Here is a 17,500-nt window from a genome sequence, read left to right as displayed (position 1 = left end):
TCCCGTGGACTCCAACAAGGCAGTATTATAAAACCAAGTTAATGTCCAGTATTCCCGTGGACTCCAACAAGGCAGTGTTATAAAACCAAGTTAATGTCCAGTATTCCCGTGGACTCCAACAAGGCAGTATTATAAAACCAAGATAATGTTGAGTATTCCCGTGGACTCCAACAAGGCAGTATTATAAAACCAAGTTAATGTTGAGTATTCCCGTGGACTCCAACAAGGCAGTATTATAAAACCAAGTTAATGTCCAGTATTCCCGTGGACTCCAACAAGGCTGTATTATAAAACCAAGTTAATGTTGAGTATTCCCGTGGACTCCAACAAGGCAGTATTATAAAACCAAGTTAATGTCCAGTATTCCCGTGGACTCCAACAAGGCAGTGTTATAAAACCAAGTTAATGTTGAGTATTCCCGTGGACTCCAACAAGGCAGTATTATAAAACCAAGATAATGTTGAGTATTCCCGTGGACTCCAACAAGGCAGTATTATAAAACCAAGATAATGTTGAGTATTCCCGTAGACTCCAACAAGGCAGTATTATAAAACCAACTTAATGTCCAGTATTCCCGTGGACTCCAACAAGGCAGTGTTATAAAACCAAGATAATGTTGAGTATTCCCGTGGACTCCAACAAGGCAGTATTATAAAACCAAGATAATGTTGAGTATTCCCGTGGACTCCAACAAGGCAGTATTATAAAACCAAGTTAATGTTGAGTATTCCCGTGGACTCCAACAAGGCAGTATTATAAAACCAAGTTAATGTCCAGTATTCCCGTGGACTCCAACAAGGCAGTATTATAAAACCAAGTTAATGTCCAGTATTCCCGTGGACTCCAACAAGGCAGTGTTATAAAACCAAGTTAATGTCCAGTATTCCCGTGGACTCCAACAAGGCAGTATTATAAAACCAAGATAATGTTGAGTATTCCCGTGGACTCCAACAAGGCAGTATTATAAAACCAAGTTAATGTTGAGTATTCCCGTGGACTCCAACAAGGCAGTATTATAAAACCAAGTTAATGTTGAGTATTCCCGTGGACTCCAACAAGGCAGTATTATAAAACCAAGTTAATGTCCAGTATTCCAACAAGGCAGTATTATAAAACCAAGTTAATGTCCAGTATTCCAACAAGGCAGTATTGTAAAACTGAAGGAATCTCTCAGGAGAGAGTTCATGTCCGTCTCTCTCTCCATCTTCCTGATTGGTTGAAGAGTACACACACATCTATTGTGTCATCACAGTGGAACTGAGTACAATGATTGGCTTGGGACACCGTTGGCGTAGTGACATCGTCACAACTGGTACGTGGTTGGCTGGTGGCTTGTTGAAGGGCTTTGGTGTGATTGGCCAGTATGGAAGAGTGGGGGGAGCTTCCAGGAGGCTGTAATAGGTGATTGGTCAGTATCTGAGTGTGGGAGGAGTTTTGAGAACTCTAAGGGTCTGGATGGAAGAGAGAATCTTCTTCTGGTGTCCCGCTAGAGTCACTCCTATACGCAACAGGTCCCTGGAGGAGGAAGAGGAGGAGAGATCGAGAGAAAGAAAGAAAGAAAGAAAGAGAGAGAAAGAGAGAAAGAAAGAGAGAGAGAGAGAGAGAGAAGAGAGAGAGAGAGAGAAAGAGAGAAAGAAAGCGAGAGAGAGAGAGAGTGAGAGTTTAATAATTGTGTGAGTGTGCTCTGTGTAGTGTGCTCTGTGTAGTGTGTAGTGTGTAGTATGTAGTGTGTAGTGTGTAGTGTGTAGTATGTAGTGTGTAGTATGTAGTGTGTAGTGTGTAGTGTGTAGTGTGTAGTATGTAGTGTGTAGTGTGTAGTGTGTAGTATGTAGTATGTAATACGTACTCTGTAGAGATCTGTGCGATGACCTCCAGGTTGGTGAATCCTGCCTGTGTAAAGCTCTCTTCATAACGAGACATCTTGATAGCATGAAGCCACTCTGAGACAGACCCACAGGCTGACAGGGGAGGGGGGGGGCGCTGGTCTAACAAGGGCTGGGAGGAACTGGGGGAGAAGAGGGGGAAGACATTATGAATCATGATGAGGTTGTTTTACTGTAGGGAGAAGAGGGGGAAGACATTATGAATCATGATGAGGTTGTTTTACTGTAGGGGAGAAGAGGGGGAGACATTATGAATCATGATGAGGTTGTTTTACTGTAGGGGAGAAGAGGGGGAGACATTATGAATCATGATGAGTTGTTTTACTGTAGGGGAGAAGAGGGGGAGACATTATGAATCATGATGAGGTGGTTTTACTGTAGGGGAGGAGAGGGGGGAGACATTATGAATCATGATGAGGTTGTTTTACTGTAGGGGAGAAGAGGGGGAGACATTATGAATCATGACGAGGTGGTTTTACTGTAGGGGAGGAGAGGGGGGAGACATTATGAATCATGACGAGGTGGTTTTACTGTAGGGGAGGAGAGGGGGGAGACATTATGAATCATGACGAGGTGGTTTTACTGTAACATGGATTGACAGGTTGAGGAGAGGTGTAACAGGAGAGGAGAGACACTATATACCCAAAGAGGAGGAGAGAGAAATGAAAGCTTATGAACTTTAGGGAGTTTGGCTCATATTAATATCATAGTCATATCTGTGTGTCCCCCCTCTCTCTCTTACCCAGGTCCGTCCGGCTGTGTGATCTTCAGGGAGGCGGGGTTTCTGATCAGCCTATCGAGCGCTGAGACCACGTTGGCGAATCGTGGACGAGCAGCTCTCTCTTTCTGCCAACAGTCCAACATGAGGGAGTGGAGAGAGGAGGGACACTCCGGTGGGGGGGGCAGACGGTAGTCCTGTTCTATAGCATTGATCACCTGGTGGGGGGTCAGTGTTAGGTAGGGAGAGGAGAGGAGAGAGGAGGGACACTCCGGTGGGGGGGGCAGACGGTAGTCCTGTTCTATAGCATTGATCACCTGGTGGGGGAGGTCAGTGTTAGGTAGGGAGAGGAGAGAGGAGGAGGGACACTCCGGTGGGGGGCAGACGGTAGTCCTGTTCTATAGCATTGATCACCTGGTGGGGGGAGGTCAGTGTTAGGTAGGGAGAGGAGAGAGAGAGGAGGGACACTCCGGTGGGGGGGGCAGACGGTAGTCCTGTTCTATAGCATTGATCACCTGGTGGGGGGAGGTCAGTGTTAGGTAGGGAGAGGAGAGAGGAGGGACACTCCGGTGGGGGGGGCAGACGGTAGTCCTGTTCTATAGCATTGATCACCTGGTGGGGGGGGGTCAGTGTTAGGTAGGGAGAGGAGAGGAGAGAGGAGGGACACTCCGGTGGGGGGGGCAGACGGTAGTCCTGTTCTATAGCATTGATCACCTGGTGGGGGGGTCAGTGTTAGGTAGGGAGAGGAGAGGAGAGAGGAGGGACACTCCGGTGGGGGGCAGACGGTAGTCCTGTTCTATAGCATTGATCACCTGGTGGGGGGGTCAGTGTTAGGTAGGGAGAGGAGAGGAGAGAGGAGGGACACTCCGGTGGGGGGGGCAGAGGTAGTCCTGTTCTATAGCATTGATCACCTGGTGGGGGGGTCAGTGTTAGGTAGGGAGAGGAGAGGAGAGAGGAGGGACACTCCGTGGGGGGCAGACGGTAGTCCTGTTCTATAGCATTGATCACCTGGTGGGGGGAGGTCAGTGTTAGGTAGGGAGAGGAGAGGAGAGAGGAGGGACACTCCGGTGGGGGGGGCAGACGGTAGTCCTGTTCTATAGCATTGATCACCTGGTGGGGGGTCAGTGTTAGGTAGGGAGAGGAGAGAGGAGGGACACTCCGGTGGGGGGGTCAGTGGTAGTCCTGTTCTATAGCATTGATCACCTGGTGGGGGAGGTCAGTGTTAGGTAGGGAGAGGAGAGGAGAGAGGAGGGACACTCCGGTGGGGGGGGGGCAGACGGTAGTCCTGTTCTATAGCATTGATCACCTGGTGGGGGGTCAGTGTTAGGTAGGGAGAGGAGAGAGGAGGGACACTCCGGTGGGGGGCAGACGGTAGTCCTGTTCTATAGCATTGATCACCTGGTGGGGGGAGGTCAGTGTTAGGTAGGGAGAGGAGAGAGGAGGGACACTCCGGTGGGGGGCAGACGGTAGTCCTGTTCTATAGCATTGATCACCTGGTGGGGGGGTCAGTGTTAGGTAGGGAGAGGAGAGGAGAGAGGAGGGACACTCCGGTGGGGGGGGGGAGACGGTAGTCCTGTTCTATAGCATTGATCACCTGGTGGGGGGGTCAGTGTTAGGTAGGGAGAGGAGAGGAGAGAGGAGGGACACTCCGGTGGGGGGGGTCAGACGGTAGTCCTGTTCTATAGCATTGATCACCTGGTGGGGGGGTCAGTGTTAGGTAGGGAGAGGAGAGGAGAGAGGAGGGACACTCCGGTGGGGGGCAGACGGTAGTCCTGTTCTATAGCATTGATCACCTCGTGGGGGGGTCAGTGTTAGGTAGGGAGAGGAGAGGAGAGAGGAGGGACACTCCGGTGGGGGGGGCAGACGGTAGTCCTGTTCTATAGCATTGATCACCTGGTGGGGGGAGGTCAGTGTTAGGTAGGGAGAGGAGAGGAGAGAGGAGGGACACTCCGGTGGGGGGCAGACGGTAGTCCTGTTCTATAGCATTGATCACCTGGTGGGGGGGTCAGTGTTAGGTAGGGAGAGGAGAGAGGAGGGACACTCCGGTGGGGGGGCAGACGGTAGTCCTGTTCTATAGCATTGATCACCTGGTGGGGGGGTCAGTGTTAGGTAGGGAGAGGAGAGGAGAGAGGAGGGACACTCCGGTGGGGGGCAGACGGTAGTCCTGTTCTATAGCATTGATCACCTGGTGGGGGGAGGTCAGTGTTAGGTAGGGAGAGGAGGAGGGGGACACTCCGGTGGGGGGGGGTCAGTGTTAGGTAGGGAGAGGAGAGGAGAGAGGAGGGACACTCCGGTGGGGGGCAGACGGTAGTCCTGTTCTATAGCATTGATCACCTGGTGGGGGGGGTCAGTGTTAGGTAGGGAGAGGAGAGAGGAGGGACACTGGTGGGGGGGTCAGTGTTAGGTAGGGAGGGAGAGAGGAGGGACACTCCGGTGGGGGGCAGACGGTAGTCCTGTTCTATAGCATTGATCACCTGGTGGGGGGTCAGTGTTAGGTAGGGAGAGGAGAGAGGAGGGACACTCCGGTGGGGGGGGCAGACGGTAGTCCTGTTCTATAGCATTGATCACCTGGTGGGGGGGGGTCAGTGTTAGGTAGGGAGAGGAGAGGAGAGAGGAGGGACACTCCGGTGGGGGGGTCAGAGGTAGTCCTGTTCTATAGCATTGATCACCTGGTGGGGGGGGGTCAGTGTTAGGTAGGGAGAGGAGAGGAGGAGAGGGACACTCCGGTGGGGGGCAGACGGTAGTCCTGTTCTATAGCATTGATCACCTGGTGGGGGGAGGTCAGTGTTAGGTAGGGAGAGAGAGAGGAGGGACACTCCGGTGGGGGGGCAGACGGTAGTCCTGTTCTATAGCATTGATCACCTGGTGGGGGGAGGTCAGTGTTAGGTAGGGAGAGGAGAGGAGAGAGGAGGGACACTCCGGTGGGGGGCAGACGGTAGTCCTGTTCTATAGCATTGATCACCTGGTGGGGGGGTGGGTCAGTGTTAGGTAGGGAGAGGAGAGAGGAGGGACACTCCGGTGGGGGGCAGACGGTAGTCCTGTTCTATAGCATTGATCACCTGGTGGGGGGGGGGTCAGTGTTAGGTAGGGAGAGGAGAGAGAGAGGACACTGGTGGGGGGGTCAGTGTTAGGTAGGGAGAGGAGAGGAGAGAGGAGGGACACTGGTGGGGGGGTCAGTGTTAGGTAGGGAGAGGAGAGAGGAGGGACACTCTGGTGGGGGGTCAGTGTTAGGTAGGGAGAGGAGAGAGGAGGGACACTGGTGGGGGGGGTCACTGTTAGGTAGGGAGAGGATCACTGGTGGGGGGGGGGGTCAGTGTTAGGTAGGGAGAGGAGAGGAGAGAGGAGGGACACTCCGGTGGGGGGCAGACGGTAGTCCTGTTCTATAGCATTGATCACCTGGTGGGGGGGTCAGTGTTAGGTAGGGAGAGGAGAGAGAGGGACACTCCGGTGGGGGGCAGACGGTAGTCCTGTTCTATAGCATTGATCACCTGGTGGGGGGGTCAGTGTTAGGTAGGGAGAGGAGGAGAGGAGGGACACTCCGGTGGGGGGCAGACGGTAGTCCTGTTCTATAGCATTGATCACCTGGTGGGGTCAGTGTTAGGTAGGGAGAGGAGAGGAGAGAGGAGGGAACACTGGTGTGGGGGGTCAGTGTTAGGTAGGGAGAGGAGAGAGGAGGGACACTGTGGGGGGGTCAGTGTTAGGTAGGTAGGGAGAGGAGAGGAGGGACACTGGTGGGGGGGGGTCAGTGTTAGGTAGGGAGAGGAGAGGAGAGAGGAGGGACACTGGTGGGGGGGGTCAGTGTTAGGTAGGGAGAGGAGAGGAGGGACACTGGTGGGGGGGGGTCAGTGTTAGGAGGGAGAGGAGAGGGGAGGACACTGGTGGGGGGGGGTCAGTGTTAGGTAGGGAGAGGAGAGGAGAGAGGAGGGACACTGGTGGGGGGGTCAGTGTTAGGTAGGGAGAGGAGAGGAGAGAGGAGGGACACTGGTGGGGGGGTGTTAGGTAGGGAGAGGAGAGGAGAGAGGAGGGACAGTGTTGTTAGGTAGGGAGAGGAGAGGAGAGAGGAGGGACACTCCGGTGGGGGGGTCAGTGTTAGGTAGGGAGAGGAGAGGAGAGAGGAGGGACACTCCGGTGGTGGGGGGACGGTAGTCCTGTTCTATAGCATTGATCACCTGGTGGGGGAGGTCAGTGTTAGGTAGGGAGAGGAGAGGAGAGAGGAGGGACACTCCGGTGGGGGGCAGACGGTAGTCCTGTTCTATAGCATTGATCACCTGGTGGGGGGGTCAGTGTTAGGTAGGGAGAGGAGAGGAGGAGGGACACTCCGGTGGGGGGCAGACGGTAGTCCTGTTCTATAGCATTGATCACCTGGTGGGGGGTCAGTGTTAGGTAGGGAGAGGAGAGGAGAGAGGAGGGACACTGGTGGGGGGGTCAGTGTTAGGTAGGGAGAGGAGGGGACACTGGTGGGGGGTCAGTGTTAGGTAGGGAGAGGGAGGAGGGACACTCTGGTGGGGGGTCAGTGTTAGGTAGGGAGAGGAGAGGAGAGAGGAGGGACACTCTGGTGGGGGGGGTCAGTGTTAGGTAGGGAGAGGAGAGGAGAGAGGAGGGACACTGGTGGGGGGGGTCAGTGTTAGGTAGGGAGAGGAGAGAGGAGGGACACTGGTGGGGGGTCAGTGTTAGGTAGGGAGAGGAGAGGAGAGAGGAGGGACACTGGTGGGGGGGGGTCAGTGTTAGGTAGGGAGAGGAGAGGAGAGAGGAGGGACACTGGTGGGGGGTCAGTGTTAGGTAGGGAGAGGAGAGGAGAGAGGAGGGACACTGGTGGGGGGGGTCAGTGTTAGGTAGGGAGAGGAGAGGAGGAGAGGAGGGACACTCTGGTGGGGGGGGGTCAGTAGTAGGGGAGGGAGAGGAGAGAGGAGGGACACTCTGGTGGGGGGTCAGTGTTAGGTAGGGAGAGGAGAGAGGAGGGACACTCTGGTGGGGGGGACAGTGTTAGGTAGGGAGTGGGACACTAGTGGTGGGGGTCAGTGTTAGGTAGGGAGTGGGACACTAGTGGTGGGGGTCAGTGTTAGGTAGGGAGAGGAACACTAGTGGTGGGGGTCAGTGTTAGGTAGGGAGGGGACACTAGTGGTGGGGGTCAGTGTTAGGTAGGGAGAGGAACACTAGTGGGGGGTCAGTGTTAGGGAGTGGGACACTAGTGGTGGGGGGGTCAGTGTTAGGTAGGGAGAGGAACACTAGTGGGGGGGTCAGTGTTAGGTAGGGAGAGGAACACTAGTGGGGGGGTCAGTGTTAGGTAGGGAGAGGAACACTAGTGGGGGGGGGGGGGTCAGTGTTAGGTAGGGAGTGGAACACTAGTGGGGGGGTCAGTGTTAGGTAGGAGAGGAACACTAGTGGGGGGGGTATTGGGACAAACCACAGTGTTAGGTAGGGAGGGAACACTAGTGGGGGGTCAGTGTTAGGTAGGGAGAGGAACACTAGTGGGGGGGATCAGTGTTAGGTAGGGAGAGGAACACTAGTGGGGGGTCAGTGTTAGGTAGGGAGAGGAACACTAGTGGGGGGTCAGTGTTAGGTAGGGAGGAACACTAGTGGTGGGGGTCAGTGTTAGGTAGGGAGAGGAACACTAGTGGTGGGGGTCAGTGTTAGGTAGGGAGGGAACACTAGTGGTGGGGGTCAGTATTAGGTAGGGAGGAACACTAGTGGGGGGTCAGTGTTAGGTAGGGAGAGGAACACTAGTGGGGGGTCAGTGTTAGGTAGGGAGAGGAACACTAGTGGGGGGTCAGTGTTAGGTAGGGAGAGAACACTAGTGGGGGGGTCAGTGTTAGGTAGGGAGTGGAACACTAGTGGGGGGTCAGTGTTAGGTAGGGAGAGGAACACTAGTGGGGGGGGGGGGGTCAGTGTTAGGTAGGGAGAGGAACACTAGGGGGGGGGGTCAGTGTTAGGTAGGGAGAGGAACACTAGTGGGGGGGGGGGGGGGGTCAGTGTTAGGTAGGGAGAGGAACACTAGTGGGGGGGTCAGTGTTAGGTGGGGAGGGAACACTAGTGGGGGGTCAGTGTTAGGTAGGGAGAGGAACACTAGTGGGGGTCAGTGTTAGGTAGGGAGAGGAACACTAGTGGGGGGTCAGTGTTAGGTAGGAGAGGAACACTAGTGGGGGGTCAGTGTTAGGTAGGGAGAACACTAGTGGGGGGGTCAGTGTTAGGTAGGGAGAGGAACACTAGTGGTGGGGGGTCAGTGTTAGGTAGGGAGAGGAACACTAGTGGGGGGTCAGTGTTAGGTAGGAGGGAACACTAGTGGTGGGGTCAGTGTTAGGTAGGGAGAGGAACACTAGTGGGGGGGGGGGTCAGTGTTAGGTAGTGAGAGGAACACTAGTGGGGGGTCAGTGTTAGGTAGGAGAGGAACACTAGTGGGGGGGTCAGTGTTAGGTAGGGAGAGGAACACTAGTGGTGGGGGGGTCAGTGTTAGGTAGGGAGTGGGACACTAGTGGTGGGGGTCATTGTTAGGAGTTAGAGGAACACTAGTGGGGGGTCAGTGTTAGGTAGGGAGAGGAACACTAGTGGGGGGGTCAGTGTTAGGTAGGGAGAGGAACACTAGTGGTGGGGGGGTCAGTGTTAGGTAGGGAGAGGAACACTAGTGGTGGGGGGGGGTCAGTGTTAGGTAGGGAGAGGAACACTAGTGGGGGGTCAGTGTTAGGTAGGGAGGAACACTGGTGGGGGGGTCAGTGTTAGGTAGGGAGAGGAACACTAGTGGGGGGGGGTCAGTGTTAGGTAGGGAGAGGAACACTAGTGGGGGGGTCAGTGTTAGGTAGGGAGTGGAACACTAGTGGTGGGGGGACAGTGTTAGGTAGGGAGAGGAACACTAGTGGGGGGTCAGTGTTAGGTAGGGAGAGGAACACTAGTGGGGGGGGAGTGGGGGTCAGTGTTAGGTAGGGAGTGGAACACTAGTGGGGGGGGGGGTCAGTGTTAGGTAGGGAGAGGAACACTAGTGGGGGGGGGTCAGTGTTAGGTAGGGAGAGGAACACTAGTGGGGGGGGGTCAGTGTTAGGTAGGGAGTGGAACACTAGTGGTGGGGGTCAGTGTTAGGTAGGGAGAGGAACACTAGTGGGGGGTCAGTGTTAGGTAGGGAGAGGAACACTAGTGGGGGGGTCAGTGTTAGGTAGGGAGAGGAACACTAGTGGGGGGTCAGTGTTAGGTAGGGAGAGGAACACTAGTGGGGGGTCAGTGTTAGGTAGGGAGAGGAACACTAGTGGGGGGGTCAGTGTTAGGTAGGGAGTGGAACACTAGTGGGGGGTCAGTGTTAGGTAGGGAGGGGACACTAGTGAGGGGGGGTCAGTGTTAGGTAGGGAGAGGAACACTAGTGGTGGGGGTCAGTGTTAGGTAGTCTGTCTTCACTGAAATTGTAGGTGTAAAAAAACACTTCCGTCTGGAACCAATCAGATATAAAGAAATAGCCCTTACATCCTGGTTACTCATGTCCCAGTACGGCCGTTCCCCGAAGCTCATCACCTCCCACATCACGATGCCGTAGCTCCACGCGTCACTGGCCGATGTAAACTTCCTGAACGCAATCGCCTCTGGAGCTGTCCAACGTATGGGGATTTTACCACCCTATAGAGAGGAGGGGGAGGGAGATGGGGGGGAGGGGAGGAAGGGAGGGAGGGGGAGGAGGGAGGGGGAGAGGGAGAGGGAGGGAGGGAGGGGAGGGGAGGGGGAGGGAGAGGGAGGGAGGGGAGAGGGAGGAAGGGAGGGAGAGGAAGTGAAGGGAGGGGGAGGGGGAGGAAGTGAGGGGGAGGGAGGGAGGGAGAGAAGGAAGGAGGGGGAGGGAGGGAGGGAGGAGAGGGGGAGGGGGGGAGGAGGGAGGGAGGAGAGGGAGGGAGGCGGTGAGCTAAACTGACCAAGACACACCTCCAACAACAACACATAAAACCTCTCATAATTCTGCCCAAAAACAATGATTCCTCTCAACCAGTGGGGCTGTTTAGGTGATCGCTGGTACCGCCCACATATTTTAAACATCCGTAAATTACGTAGTTTTACCTTTCATTCAGAACCTAAATTGAACCTAACTTTTAGATGCCTTTTTAACGTCATTTTGCTTACTGGGACTCTTCTAGTTTTGCGGGGGGGCGGCAGAACAGCAAGGACCGGCCCTGTATGTAGGGCCCATTTCTAGAGGAAGTTAGGGTTAGTGTATGATTGGTAGGGTTAGTGTAGGGTAGGTCGGTAGGAGTTAGTTTAGGGTAGTTAATAGATTCTGTGGTATATACCTTGTCCTCTGTAATTACTGGGACAGTGAAGGGTTGGTAGGGTTAGTGTAGGGTAGGTCGGTAGGAGTTAGTTTAGGAGAGTTAATAGATTCTGTGGTATATACCTTGTCCTCTGTAATTACTGGGACAGTGAAGGGTTGGTAGGTTTAGTGTGCGGTAGGTAGGAGGTAGTTTAGGGTAGTTAATAGATTCTGTGGTATATACCTTGTCCTCTGTAATTATTGGGACAGTGAAGCATTTTTACTTATTTTGGCTCTATAGTCAAAAAGTTTGGATTTGAAATCTAAACAATGACTATGAAGTCAAAGTGCAGACTGTCAGTTTTCATTTCAGGGTATTTTCATTCATATCAGTTGAACCGATTAGAAATTACAGCACTTTATGTACATAGTCCCCCTCCCCCCCCCATATTAGGGGCGCATAAGTATTGGGACAAATCCATTTCTATGTGTATTAAAGTAACACACAGTCTTTGGTTCCATGTTCATAGCAGTGACTACATCGTGACTCTACAGAGGTGGTGGATGCAGTTTGTGTTTCTGATTATTTCATGCTCAATAGAAATTAATGGTAATTAATGTATGGTGTCATTTTGGAGTCACTTTCATTGTAAGAATTGAATAATAACAGGGGAGGTTAGCATTTTATATCATACCTCCAAGACATGCTAACCTCTCACCATTACAATAACAGGGTAGGTTAGCATTTTATATCATACCCCCAAGACATGCTAACCTCTCACCACTACAATAACAGGGGAGGTTAGCATTTTATATCATACCACCAAGACATGCTAACCTCTCACCATTACAATAACAGGGGAGGTTAGCATTTTATATCATACCTCCAAGACATGCTAACCTCTCACCATTACAATAACAGGGGAGGTTAGCATTTTATATCATACCCCCAAGACATGCTAACCTCTCACCATTACAATAACAGGGGAGGTTAGCATTTTATATTATACCCCCAAGACATGCTAACCTCTCATTACAATAACAGGGGAGGTTAGCATTTTATATCATACCTCCAAGACATGCTAACCTCTCACCATTACAATAACAGGGGAGGTTAGCATTTTATATCATACCCCCAAGACATGCTAACCTCTCACCATTACAATAACAGGGAGGTTAGCATTTTATATTATACCCCAAGACATGCTAACCTCTCACCATTACAATAAAAGGAGAGGTTAGCATTTTATATTATATAAGACATGCTAACCTCTCATTACAATAACAGGGAGGTTAGCATTTTATATTATACCCCCAAGACATGCTAACCTCTCACCATTACAATAACAGGGGAGGTTAGCATTTTATATTATACCCCAAGACATTAACCTCTCACCATTACAATAACAGGGGAGGTTAGCGTTTTATATCATAGACATGCTAACCTCCCACCATTACAATAACAGGGGAGGTTAGCATTTTATATCATACCCCAAGACATGCTAACCTCTCACCATTACAATAACAGGTGAGGTTAGCATTTTATAATATACCCCAAGACATGCTAACCTCACATTACAATAACAGGGAGGTTAGCATTTTATATCATACCACCAAGACATGCTAACCTCCCACCATTACAATAACAGGGAGGTTAGCATTTTATATCATACCCCCAAGACATGCTAACCTCTCACCATTACAATAACAGGGGAGGTTAGCATTTTATATATACCCCAAGACATGCTAACCTCTCACCATTACAATAACAGGGGAGGTTAGCATTTTATATCATACCCCCAAGACATTCTAACCTCTCACCATTACAATAACAGGTGAGGTTAGCATTTTTGGGTTGAATGATATTTGCACTCATCATTATTCATGATTAATTCAGGATTATCTGTAATCATGGTAGCATCCACATTAATGTAGAAGAGTTTAGAAACATATTATATTCTCATTTACAAGGTAGGAGTAGTTAGGGGGTAAGTAGGGGTAGTTAGGGTTAGGTAGTTAGAAGGTAGTTAGAGGCTGGGTAGGGTTAGGGGTAGTTAGAGGGTGTATTTACCAGTGAGCTGGTTAGGGTTAGGAAGGGGTAGGTAGAGGGGTAGATAGGGTGTATTTAGGGTGTATTTAGAGGAGCTGTGTATGTTAGGTAGGGGTAGTTAGAGGCTGTGTAGGGTTAGGTAGGGGTAGTTAGAGGGTGTATTTACCAGTGAGCTGGTTAGGGTTAGGAAGGGGTAGGTAGAGGGGTAGATAGGGTGTATTTAGGGTGTATTTACCAGTGAGCTGGTGTATGTTAGGTATGGGTAGTTAGAGGGTAGTTAGAGGGGTAGATAGGGTGTATTTAGGGTGTATTTACCAGTGAGCTGGTGTATGTTAGGTATGGGTAGTTAGAGGGTAGTTAGAGGGGTATATAGGGTGTATTTAGGGTGTATTTACCAGTGAGCTGGTATATGTGGGGTCAGAGGAGTTCTCCTGGAGGAATCGTGACAGGCCGAAATCAGATACCTTACAGACCAGGTTAGAGTTGACTAGGATGTTGCGAGCTGCCAGGTCTCGATGGACATAGCTCATCTCCGACAGATACTTCATACCTGGAGACAGGAGGGGGAAGTGACACATAAACAGACAAGCAGCACACAACACTAGGGTGACGTCATACACCTGCACAAATAATTATAGAAACTGGGTGGTTCCAGCCCTGAATGCTGATTGGCTGACAGCCGTGGTATATCAGACCATATGACAAAACATGTATTTTTACTGCTCTAATTAAGTTGGTAACCAGTTTCTAATAGCAGTAAGGCACCTCGGGGGTTTGTGGTATAAGGCCAATATATCACGGCTAAGGGCCGTATCCAGGCTGTGTACTCAGAGTTGTGTCGTGCATAAGAACCTAAGCCCTTAGCTGTTAAACATTAAATAAAGTGTACTTCCTACCTGATGCTATCCCACGTAACATTCCCACCAGCTGGATAGGTGTGAACTGACCATCGTTTAACTGGAGGAGAGAATATCAACGATGAAATAGACAGCTACAGACTACAGACAGACTACAGACAGACTACAGATAGACCCCTCCCCTCATACTCACCCTAAGGAAGCTGTCGAGGGCCCCATTCTCTATAAACTCCCTCCCTCCCTCCTCACCCTCTCTCCTTCCCTCCCTCCCTCCTCACCCTAAGGAAGCTGTCGAGGGCCCCATTCTCTATAAACTCCCTCCCTCCCTTCTCACCCTAAGGAAGCTGTCGAGGGCACCATTCTCCATAAACTCCCTCCCTCCCTTCTCACCCTCTCTCCTTCCCTCCCTCCCTCCTCACCCTAAGGAAGCTGTCGAGGGCCCCATTCTCCATAAACTCCCTCCCTCCCTTCTCACCCTCTCTCCTTCCCTCCCTCCCTCCTCACCCTAAGGAAGCTGTCGAGGGCCCCATTCTCCATAAACTCCCTCCCTCCCTTCTCACCCTCTCTCCTTCCCTCCCTCCCTCCTCACCCTAAGGAAGCTGTCGAGGGCCCCATTCTCCATAAACTCCCTCCCTCCCTTCTCACCCTCTCTCCTTCCCTCCCTCCCTCCTCACCCTAAGGAAGCTGTCGAGGGCCCCATTCTCCATAAACTCCCTCCCTCCCTTCTCACCCTCTCACCCTCTCTCCTTCCCTCCTCACCCTAAGGAAGCTGTCGAGGGCCCCATTCTCCATAAACTCCCTCCCTCCCTTCTCACCCTCTCACCTTCCCTCCCTCCCTCCTCACCCTAAGGAAGCTGTCGAGGGCCCCATTCTCTATAAATTCAGTCAGTATCAGGACAGGAAGCTGTGATGACTCCTTCCCTCTCCCTACCTCCCTTCTCACCCTCCCTTCTCTCCCTCCGTCCTCACCCTAAGGAAGCTGTCGAGGGCCCCACTCTCCATAAACTCAGTCAGTATCATAACAGGACAAGAAGCTGTGATGACCCCCCCCCCCCACATTAATACACCCTCCCTCCCTTCTCACCCTCTCTCCTTCTCTCCCTCCCTGCCTGCCTCCCTCCCTCCCTTCTCACCCTCTCTCCTTCTCTCCCTCCCTGCCTGCCTCCCTCCCTCCCTTCTCACCCTCTCTCCTTCTCTCCCTCCCTTCTCACCCTCTCTCCTTCTCTCCCTCCCTGCTTGCCTCCCTCCCTCCCTCCTCACCCTAAGGAAGCTGTCGAGGGCCCCATTCTCCATAAACTCAGTCAGTATCATAACAGGACAGGAAGCTGTGATGACTCCTTCCCTCTCCCTCCCTCCCTTCTCACCCTCTCTCCTTCTCTCCCTCCCTCCCTGCCTCCCTCCCTCCCTCCTCACCCTAAGGAAGCTGTCGAGGGCCCCATTCTCCATAAACTCAGTCAGTATCATAACAGGACAGGAAGCCGTGATGACTCCTTCCAGGTGGATGATATTGGGGTGCTGGAACTGACCTACAGATTGGAATTGACCTGACACATTAAAACACATTAATACACATTAAAACACATTAATACACATTAATACACATTAATACACATTAATACACACTAATACACATTAATACACATTAAAACACATTAAAACACATTAATACACATATTAATACACACACAATACACATTAATACACACATTAAAACACATTAAAACACATTAATACACACATTAAAACACATTAATACACACATTAAAACACACACAATACACATTAATACACATTAATACACATTAATACACATCAAAACACATTAATACACACACAATACACATTAATACACATTAAAACAAATTCAAACACATATTAATACACACACAATACACATTAATACACATTAAAACACATTAATACACATATTAATACACACACAATACACATTAAAACACATTAATACACATTAATACACACACAATACACATTAATACACACACAATACACATTAAAACACACAAATACACATGTATACCCAAATTAAAACACAATAACACGTTGTTTTTCATTGAATATTTTCTGTAGCTGTTGCACTGTATCGAGGACAAGTTAGCTCTGCATAGTACTGCATTGTACTGCACAGTACTGCATAGTACTGCATAGTACTGCATAGTACTGCATAGTTGTCACGCCTTGGTCATTGTATCTTGTGTTTTTGTTATATGTTTGGGTAGGCCAGGGTGTGACATGGGTTTATATGTTGTATTTCGTATTGGGGTTTGTATTAATTGGGAGTGTGTATTATTAGTGGTGTGTCTAGTTAGGCTTGGCTGCCTGAGGCGATTCCTAATTGGAGTCAGCTGATTCTCGTTGTCTCGGATTGGGAACCGTATTTAGGTAGCCTGAGTGCGCGTTGTATTTCGTGGGTGATTGTACCTGTCTCTGTGTTAGTCACCAGATAGGCTGTAATTAGTTTCACTCGTTTGTTGTTTTATATTCTCAGTTATTTCATGTACAGCATTTTCTTCATTAAAAGTCATGAGTAACCAACACGCTGCATTTCGGTCTGACTCTCTTCAAACAACAGACGAACTTCGTTACAATAGTACAGCACAGTAATAATAATAATAATAATATATGCCATTTAGCAGACGCTTTTATCCAAAGCGACTTACAGTCATGTGTGCATACATTCTACGTATGGGTGGTCCCGGTACTGTAGTACTGCATAGTACTGCACAGTACTGCATATTACTGCATAGTACTGCATAGTACTGCACAGTACGGCATATTACTGCATAGTACTGCATAGTACTGCATAGTACCGTGTTGTTTCCTGTGCATATGAAAGATAAGTCCCTCCTCAGTTAGTGTAACCATCTTGCATAGCCCACCCCCCTCCTCGATACTGACCCATGATAGAGGCCTCAGACAGGAAGTCCCTCCTCTGTTAGTTAGTGTATCCATCTTTCAGAGCCCCCCCCTCCGATGCTGACCCATGATAGAGGTCTCAGACAGGAAGTCCCTCCTCTGTTAGTTAGTGTATCCATCTTTCAGAGCCCCCCCCCCACGATACTGACCCATGATGGAGGTCTCAGACAGGAAGTCCCTCCTCTGTTAGTTAGTGTAACCATCTTTCAGAGCCCCCCCTCCCCTCCACAATACTGACCCATGATGGAGGCCTCAGACAGGAAGTCCCTCCTCTGTTTGTCAGTGTATCCTCCTTTCAGAGTCTTGATGGCCACATAGTTCTCCTTCTTCCCAGGGACCTTCAGTCTGCCTCGACAGACCTCTCCAAACTCACCTGGAACATACACACACTGTTAACAGCACACCTCTCCAACAGAAGAGACACACATGCTATTGTTAGTTGGCTGCTGAGGGCTACTTGGATCAACTAACAGCTGACTGTGGCTGAGGAGGGCTACTTGGATCAACTAACAGCTGACTGTGGCTGAGGAGGGCTACTTGGATCAACTAACAGCTGACTGTGGCTGAGGAGGGCTACTTGGATCAACTAACAGCTGACTGTGGCTGAGGAGGGCTACTTGGATCAACTAACAGCTGACTGTGGCTGAGGAGGGCTACTTGGATCAACTAACAGCTGACTGTGGCTGAGGAGGGCTACTTGGATCAACTAACAGCTGACTGTGGCTGAGCTGGATCAACTAACAGCTGACTGTGGCTGAGGGGCTACTTGGATCAACTAACAGCTGACTGTGGCTGAGGAGGGCTACTTGGATCAACTAACAGCTGACTGTGGCTGAGGAGGGCTAC

General features: G+C 50.9%; 1 protein-coding gene across 6 annotated transcripts in view; it reads right to left on the bottom strand.

Annotated features, from left to right (window-relative positions):
* The window catches only part of LOC124008456 (ephrin type-B receptor 4b-like), a 90,787-nt gene that overhangs the window by 852 nt on the left and 72,435 nt on the right, over window positions 1-17,500 (bottom strand). For 3 of the 6 annotated variants that reach the window (XM_046319747.1, XM_046319749.1, XM_046319748.1), the window contains exons 14-21: window positions 16,893-17,027; window positions 15,134-15,264; window positions 13,760-13,820; window positions 13,259-13,413; window positions 10,045-10,194; window positions 2,626-2,819; window positions 1,847-2,005; window positions 1-1,515 (exon numbers count right to left, since the gene is read on the bottom strand). The exon at window positions 1-1,515 is cut by the window's left edge and continues 852 nt beyond it. In XM_046319747.1, the coding sequence (XP_046175703.1) occupies window positions 1,410-1,515; window positions 1,847-2,005; window positions 2,626-2,819; window positions 10,045-10,194; window positions 13,259-13,413; window positions 13,760-13,820; window positions 15,134-15,264; window positions 16,893-17,027 (1,091 nt within the window). In that variant the 3' untranslated portion in view covers window positions 1-1,409. The remainder of the gene's footprint in view (window positions 1,516-1,846; window positions 2,006-2,625; window positions 2,820-10,044; window positions 10,195-13,258; window positions 13,414-13,759; window positions 13,821-15,133; window positions 15,265-16,892; window positions 17,028-17,500) is intronic. The other 3 variants (XM_046319750.1, XM_046319751.1, XM_046319752.1) reach the window with 1 other exon arrangement.

Source organism: Oncorhynchus gorbuscha, linkage group LG21 (genome assembly GCF_021184085.1).
Source record: "Oncorhynchus gorbuscha isolate QuinsamMale2020 ecotype Even-year linkage group LG21, OgorEven_v1.0, whole genome shotgun sequence".
NCBI classification, from domain to species: domain Eukaryota; kingdom Metazoa; phylum Chordata; class Actinopteri; order Salmoniformes; family Salmonidae; genus Oncorhynchus; species Oncorhynchus gorbuscha.
Note: the sequence above shows the minus strand (reverse complement) of the source record. Positions and strands in the feature narration are given on the sequence as shown.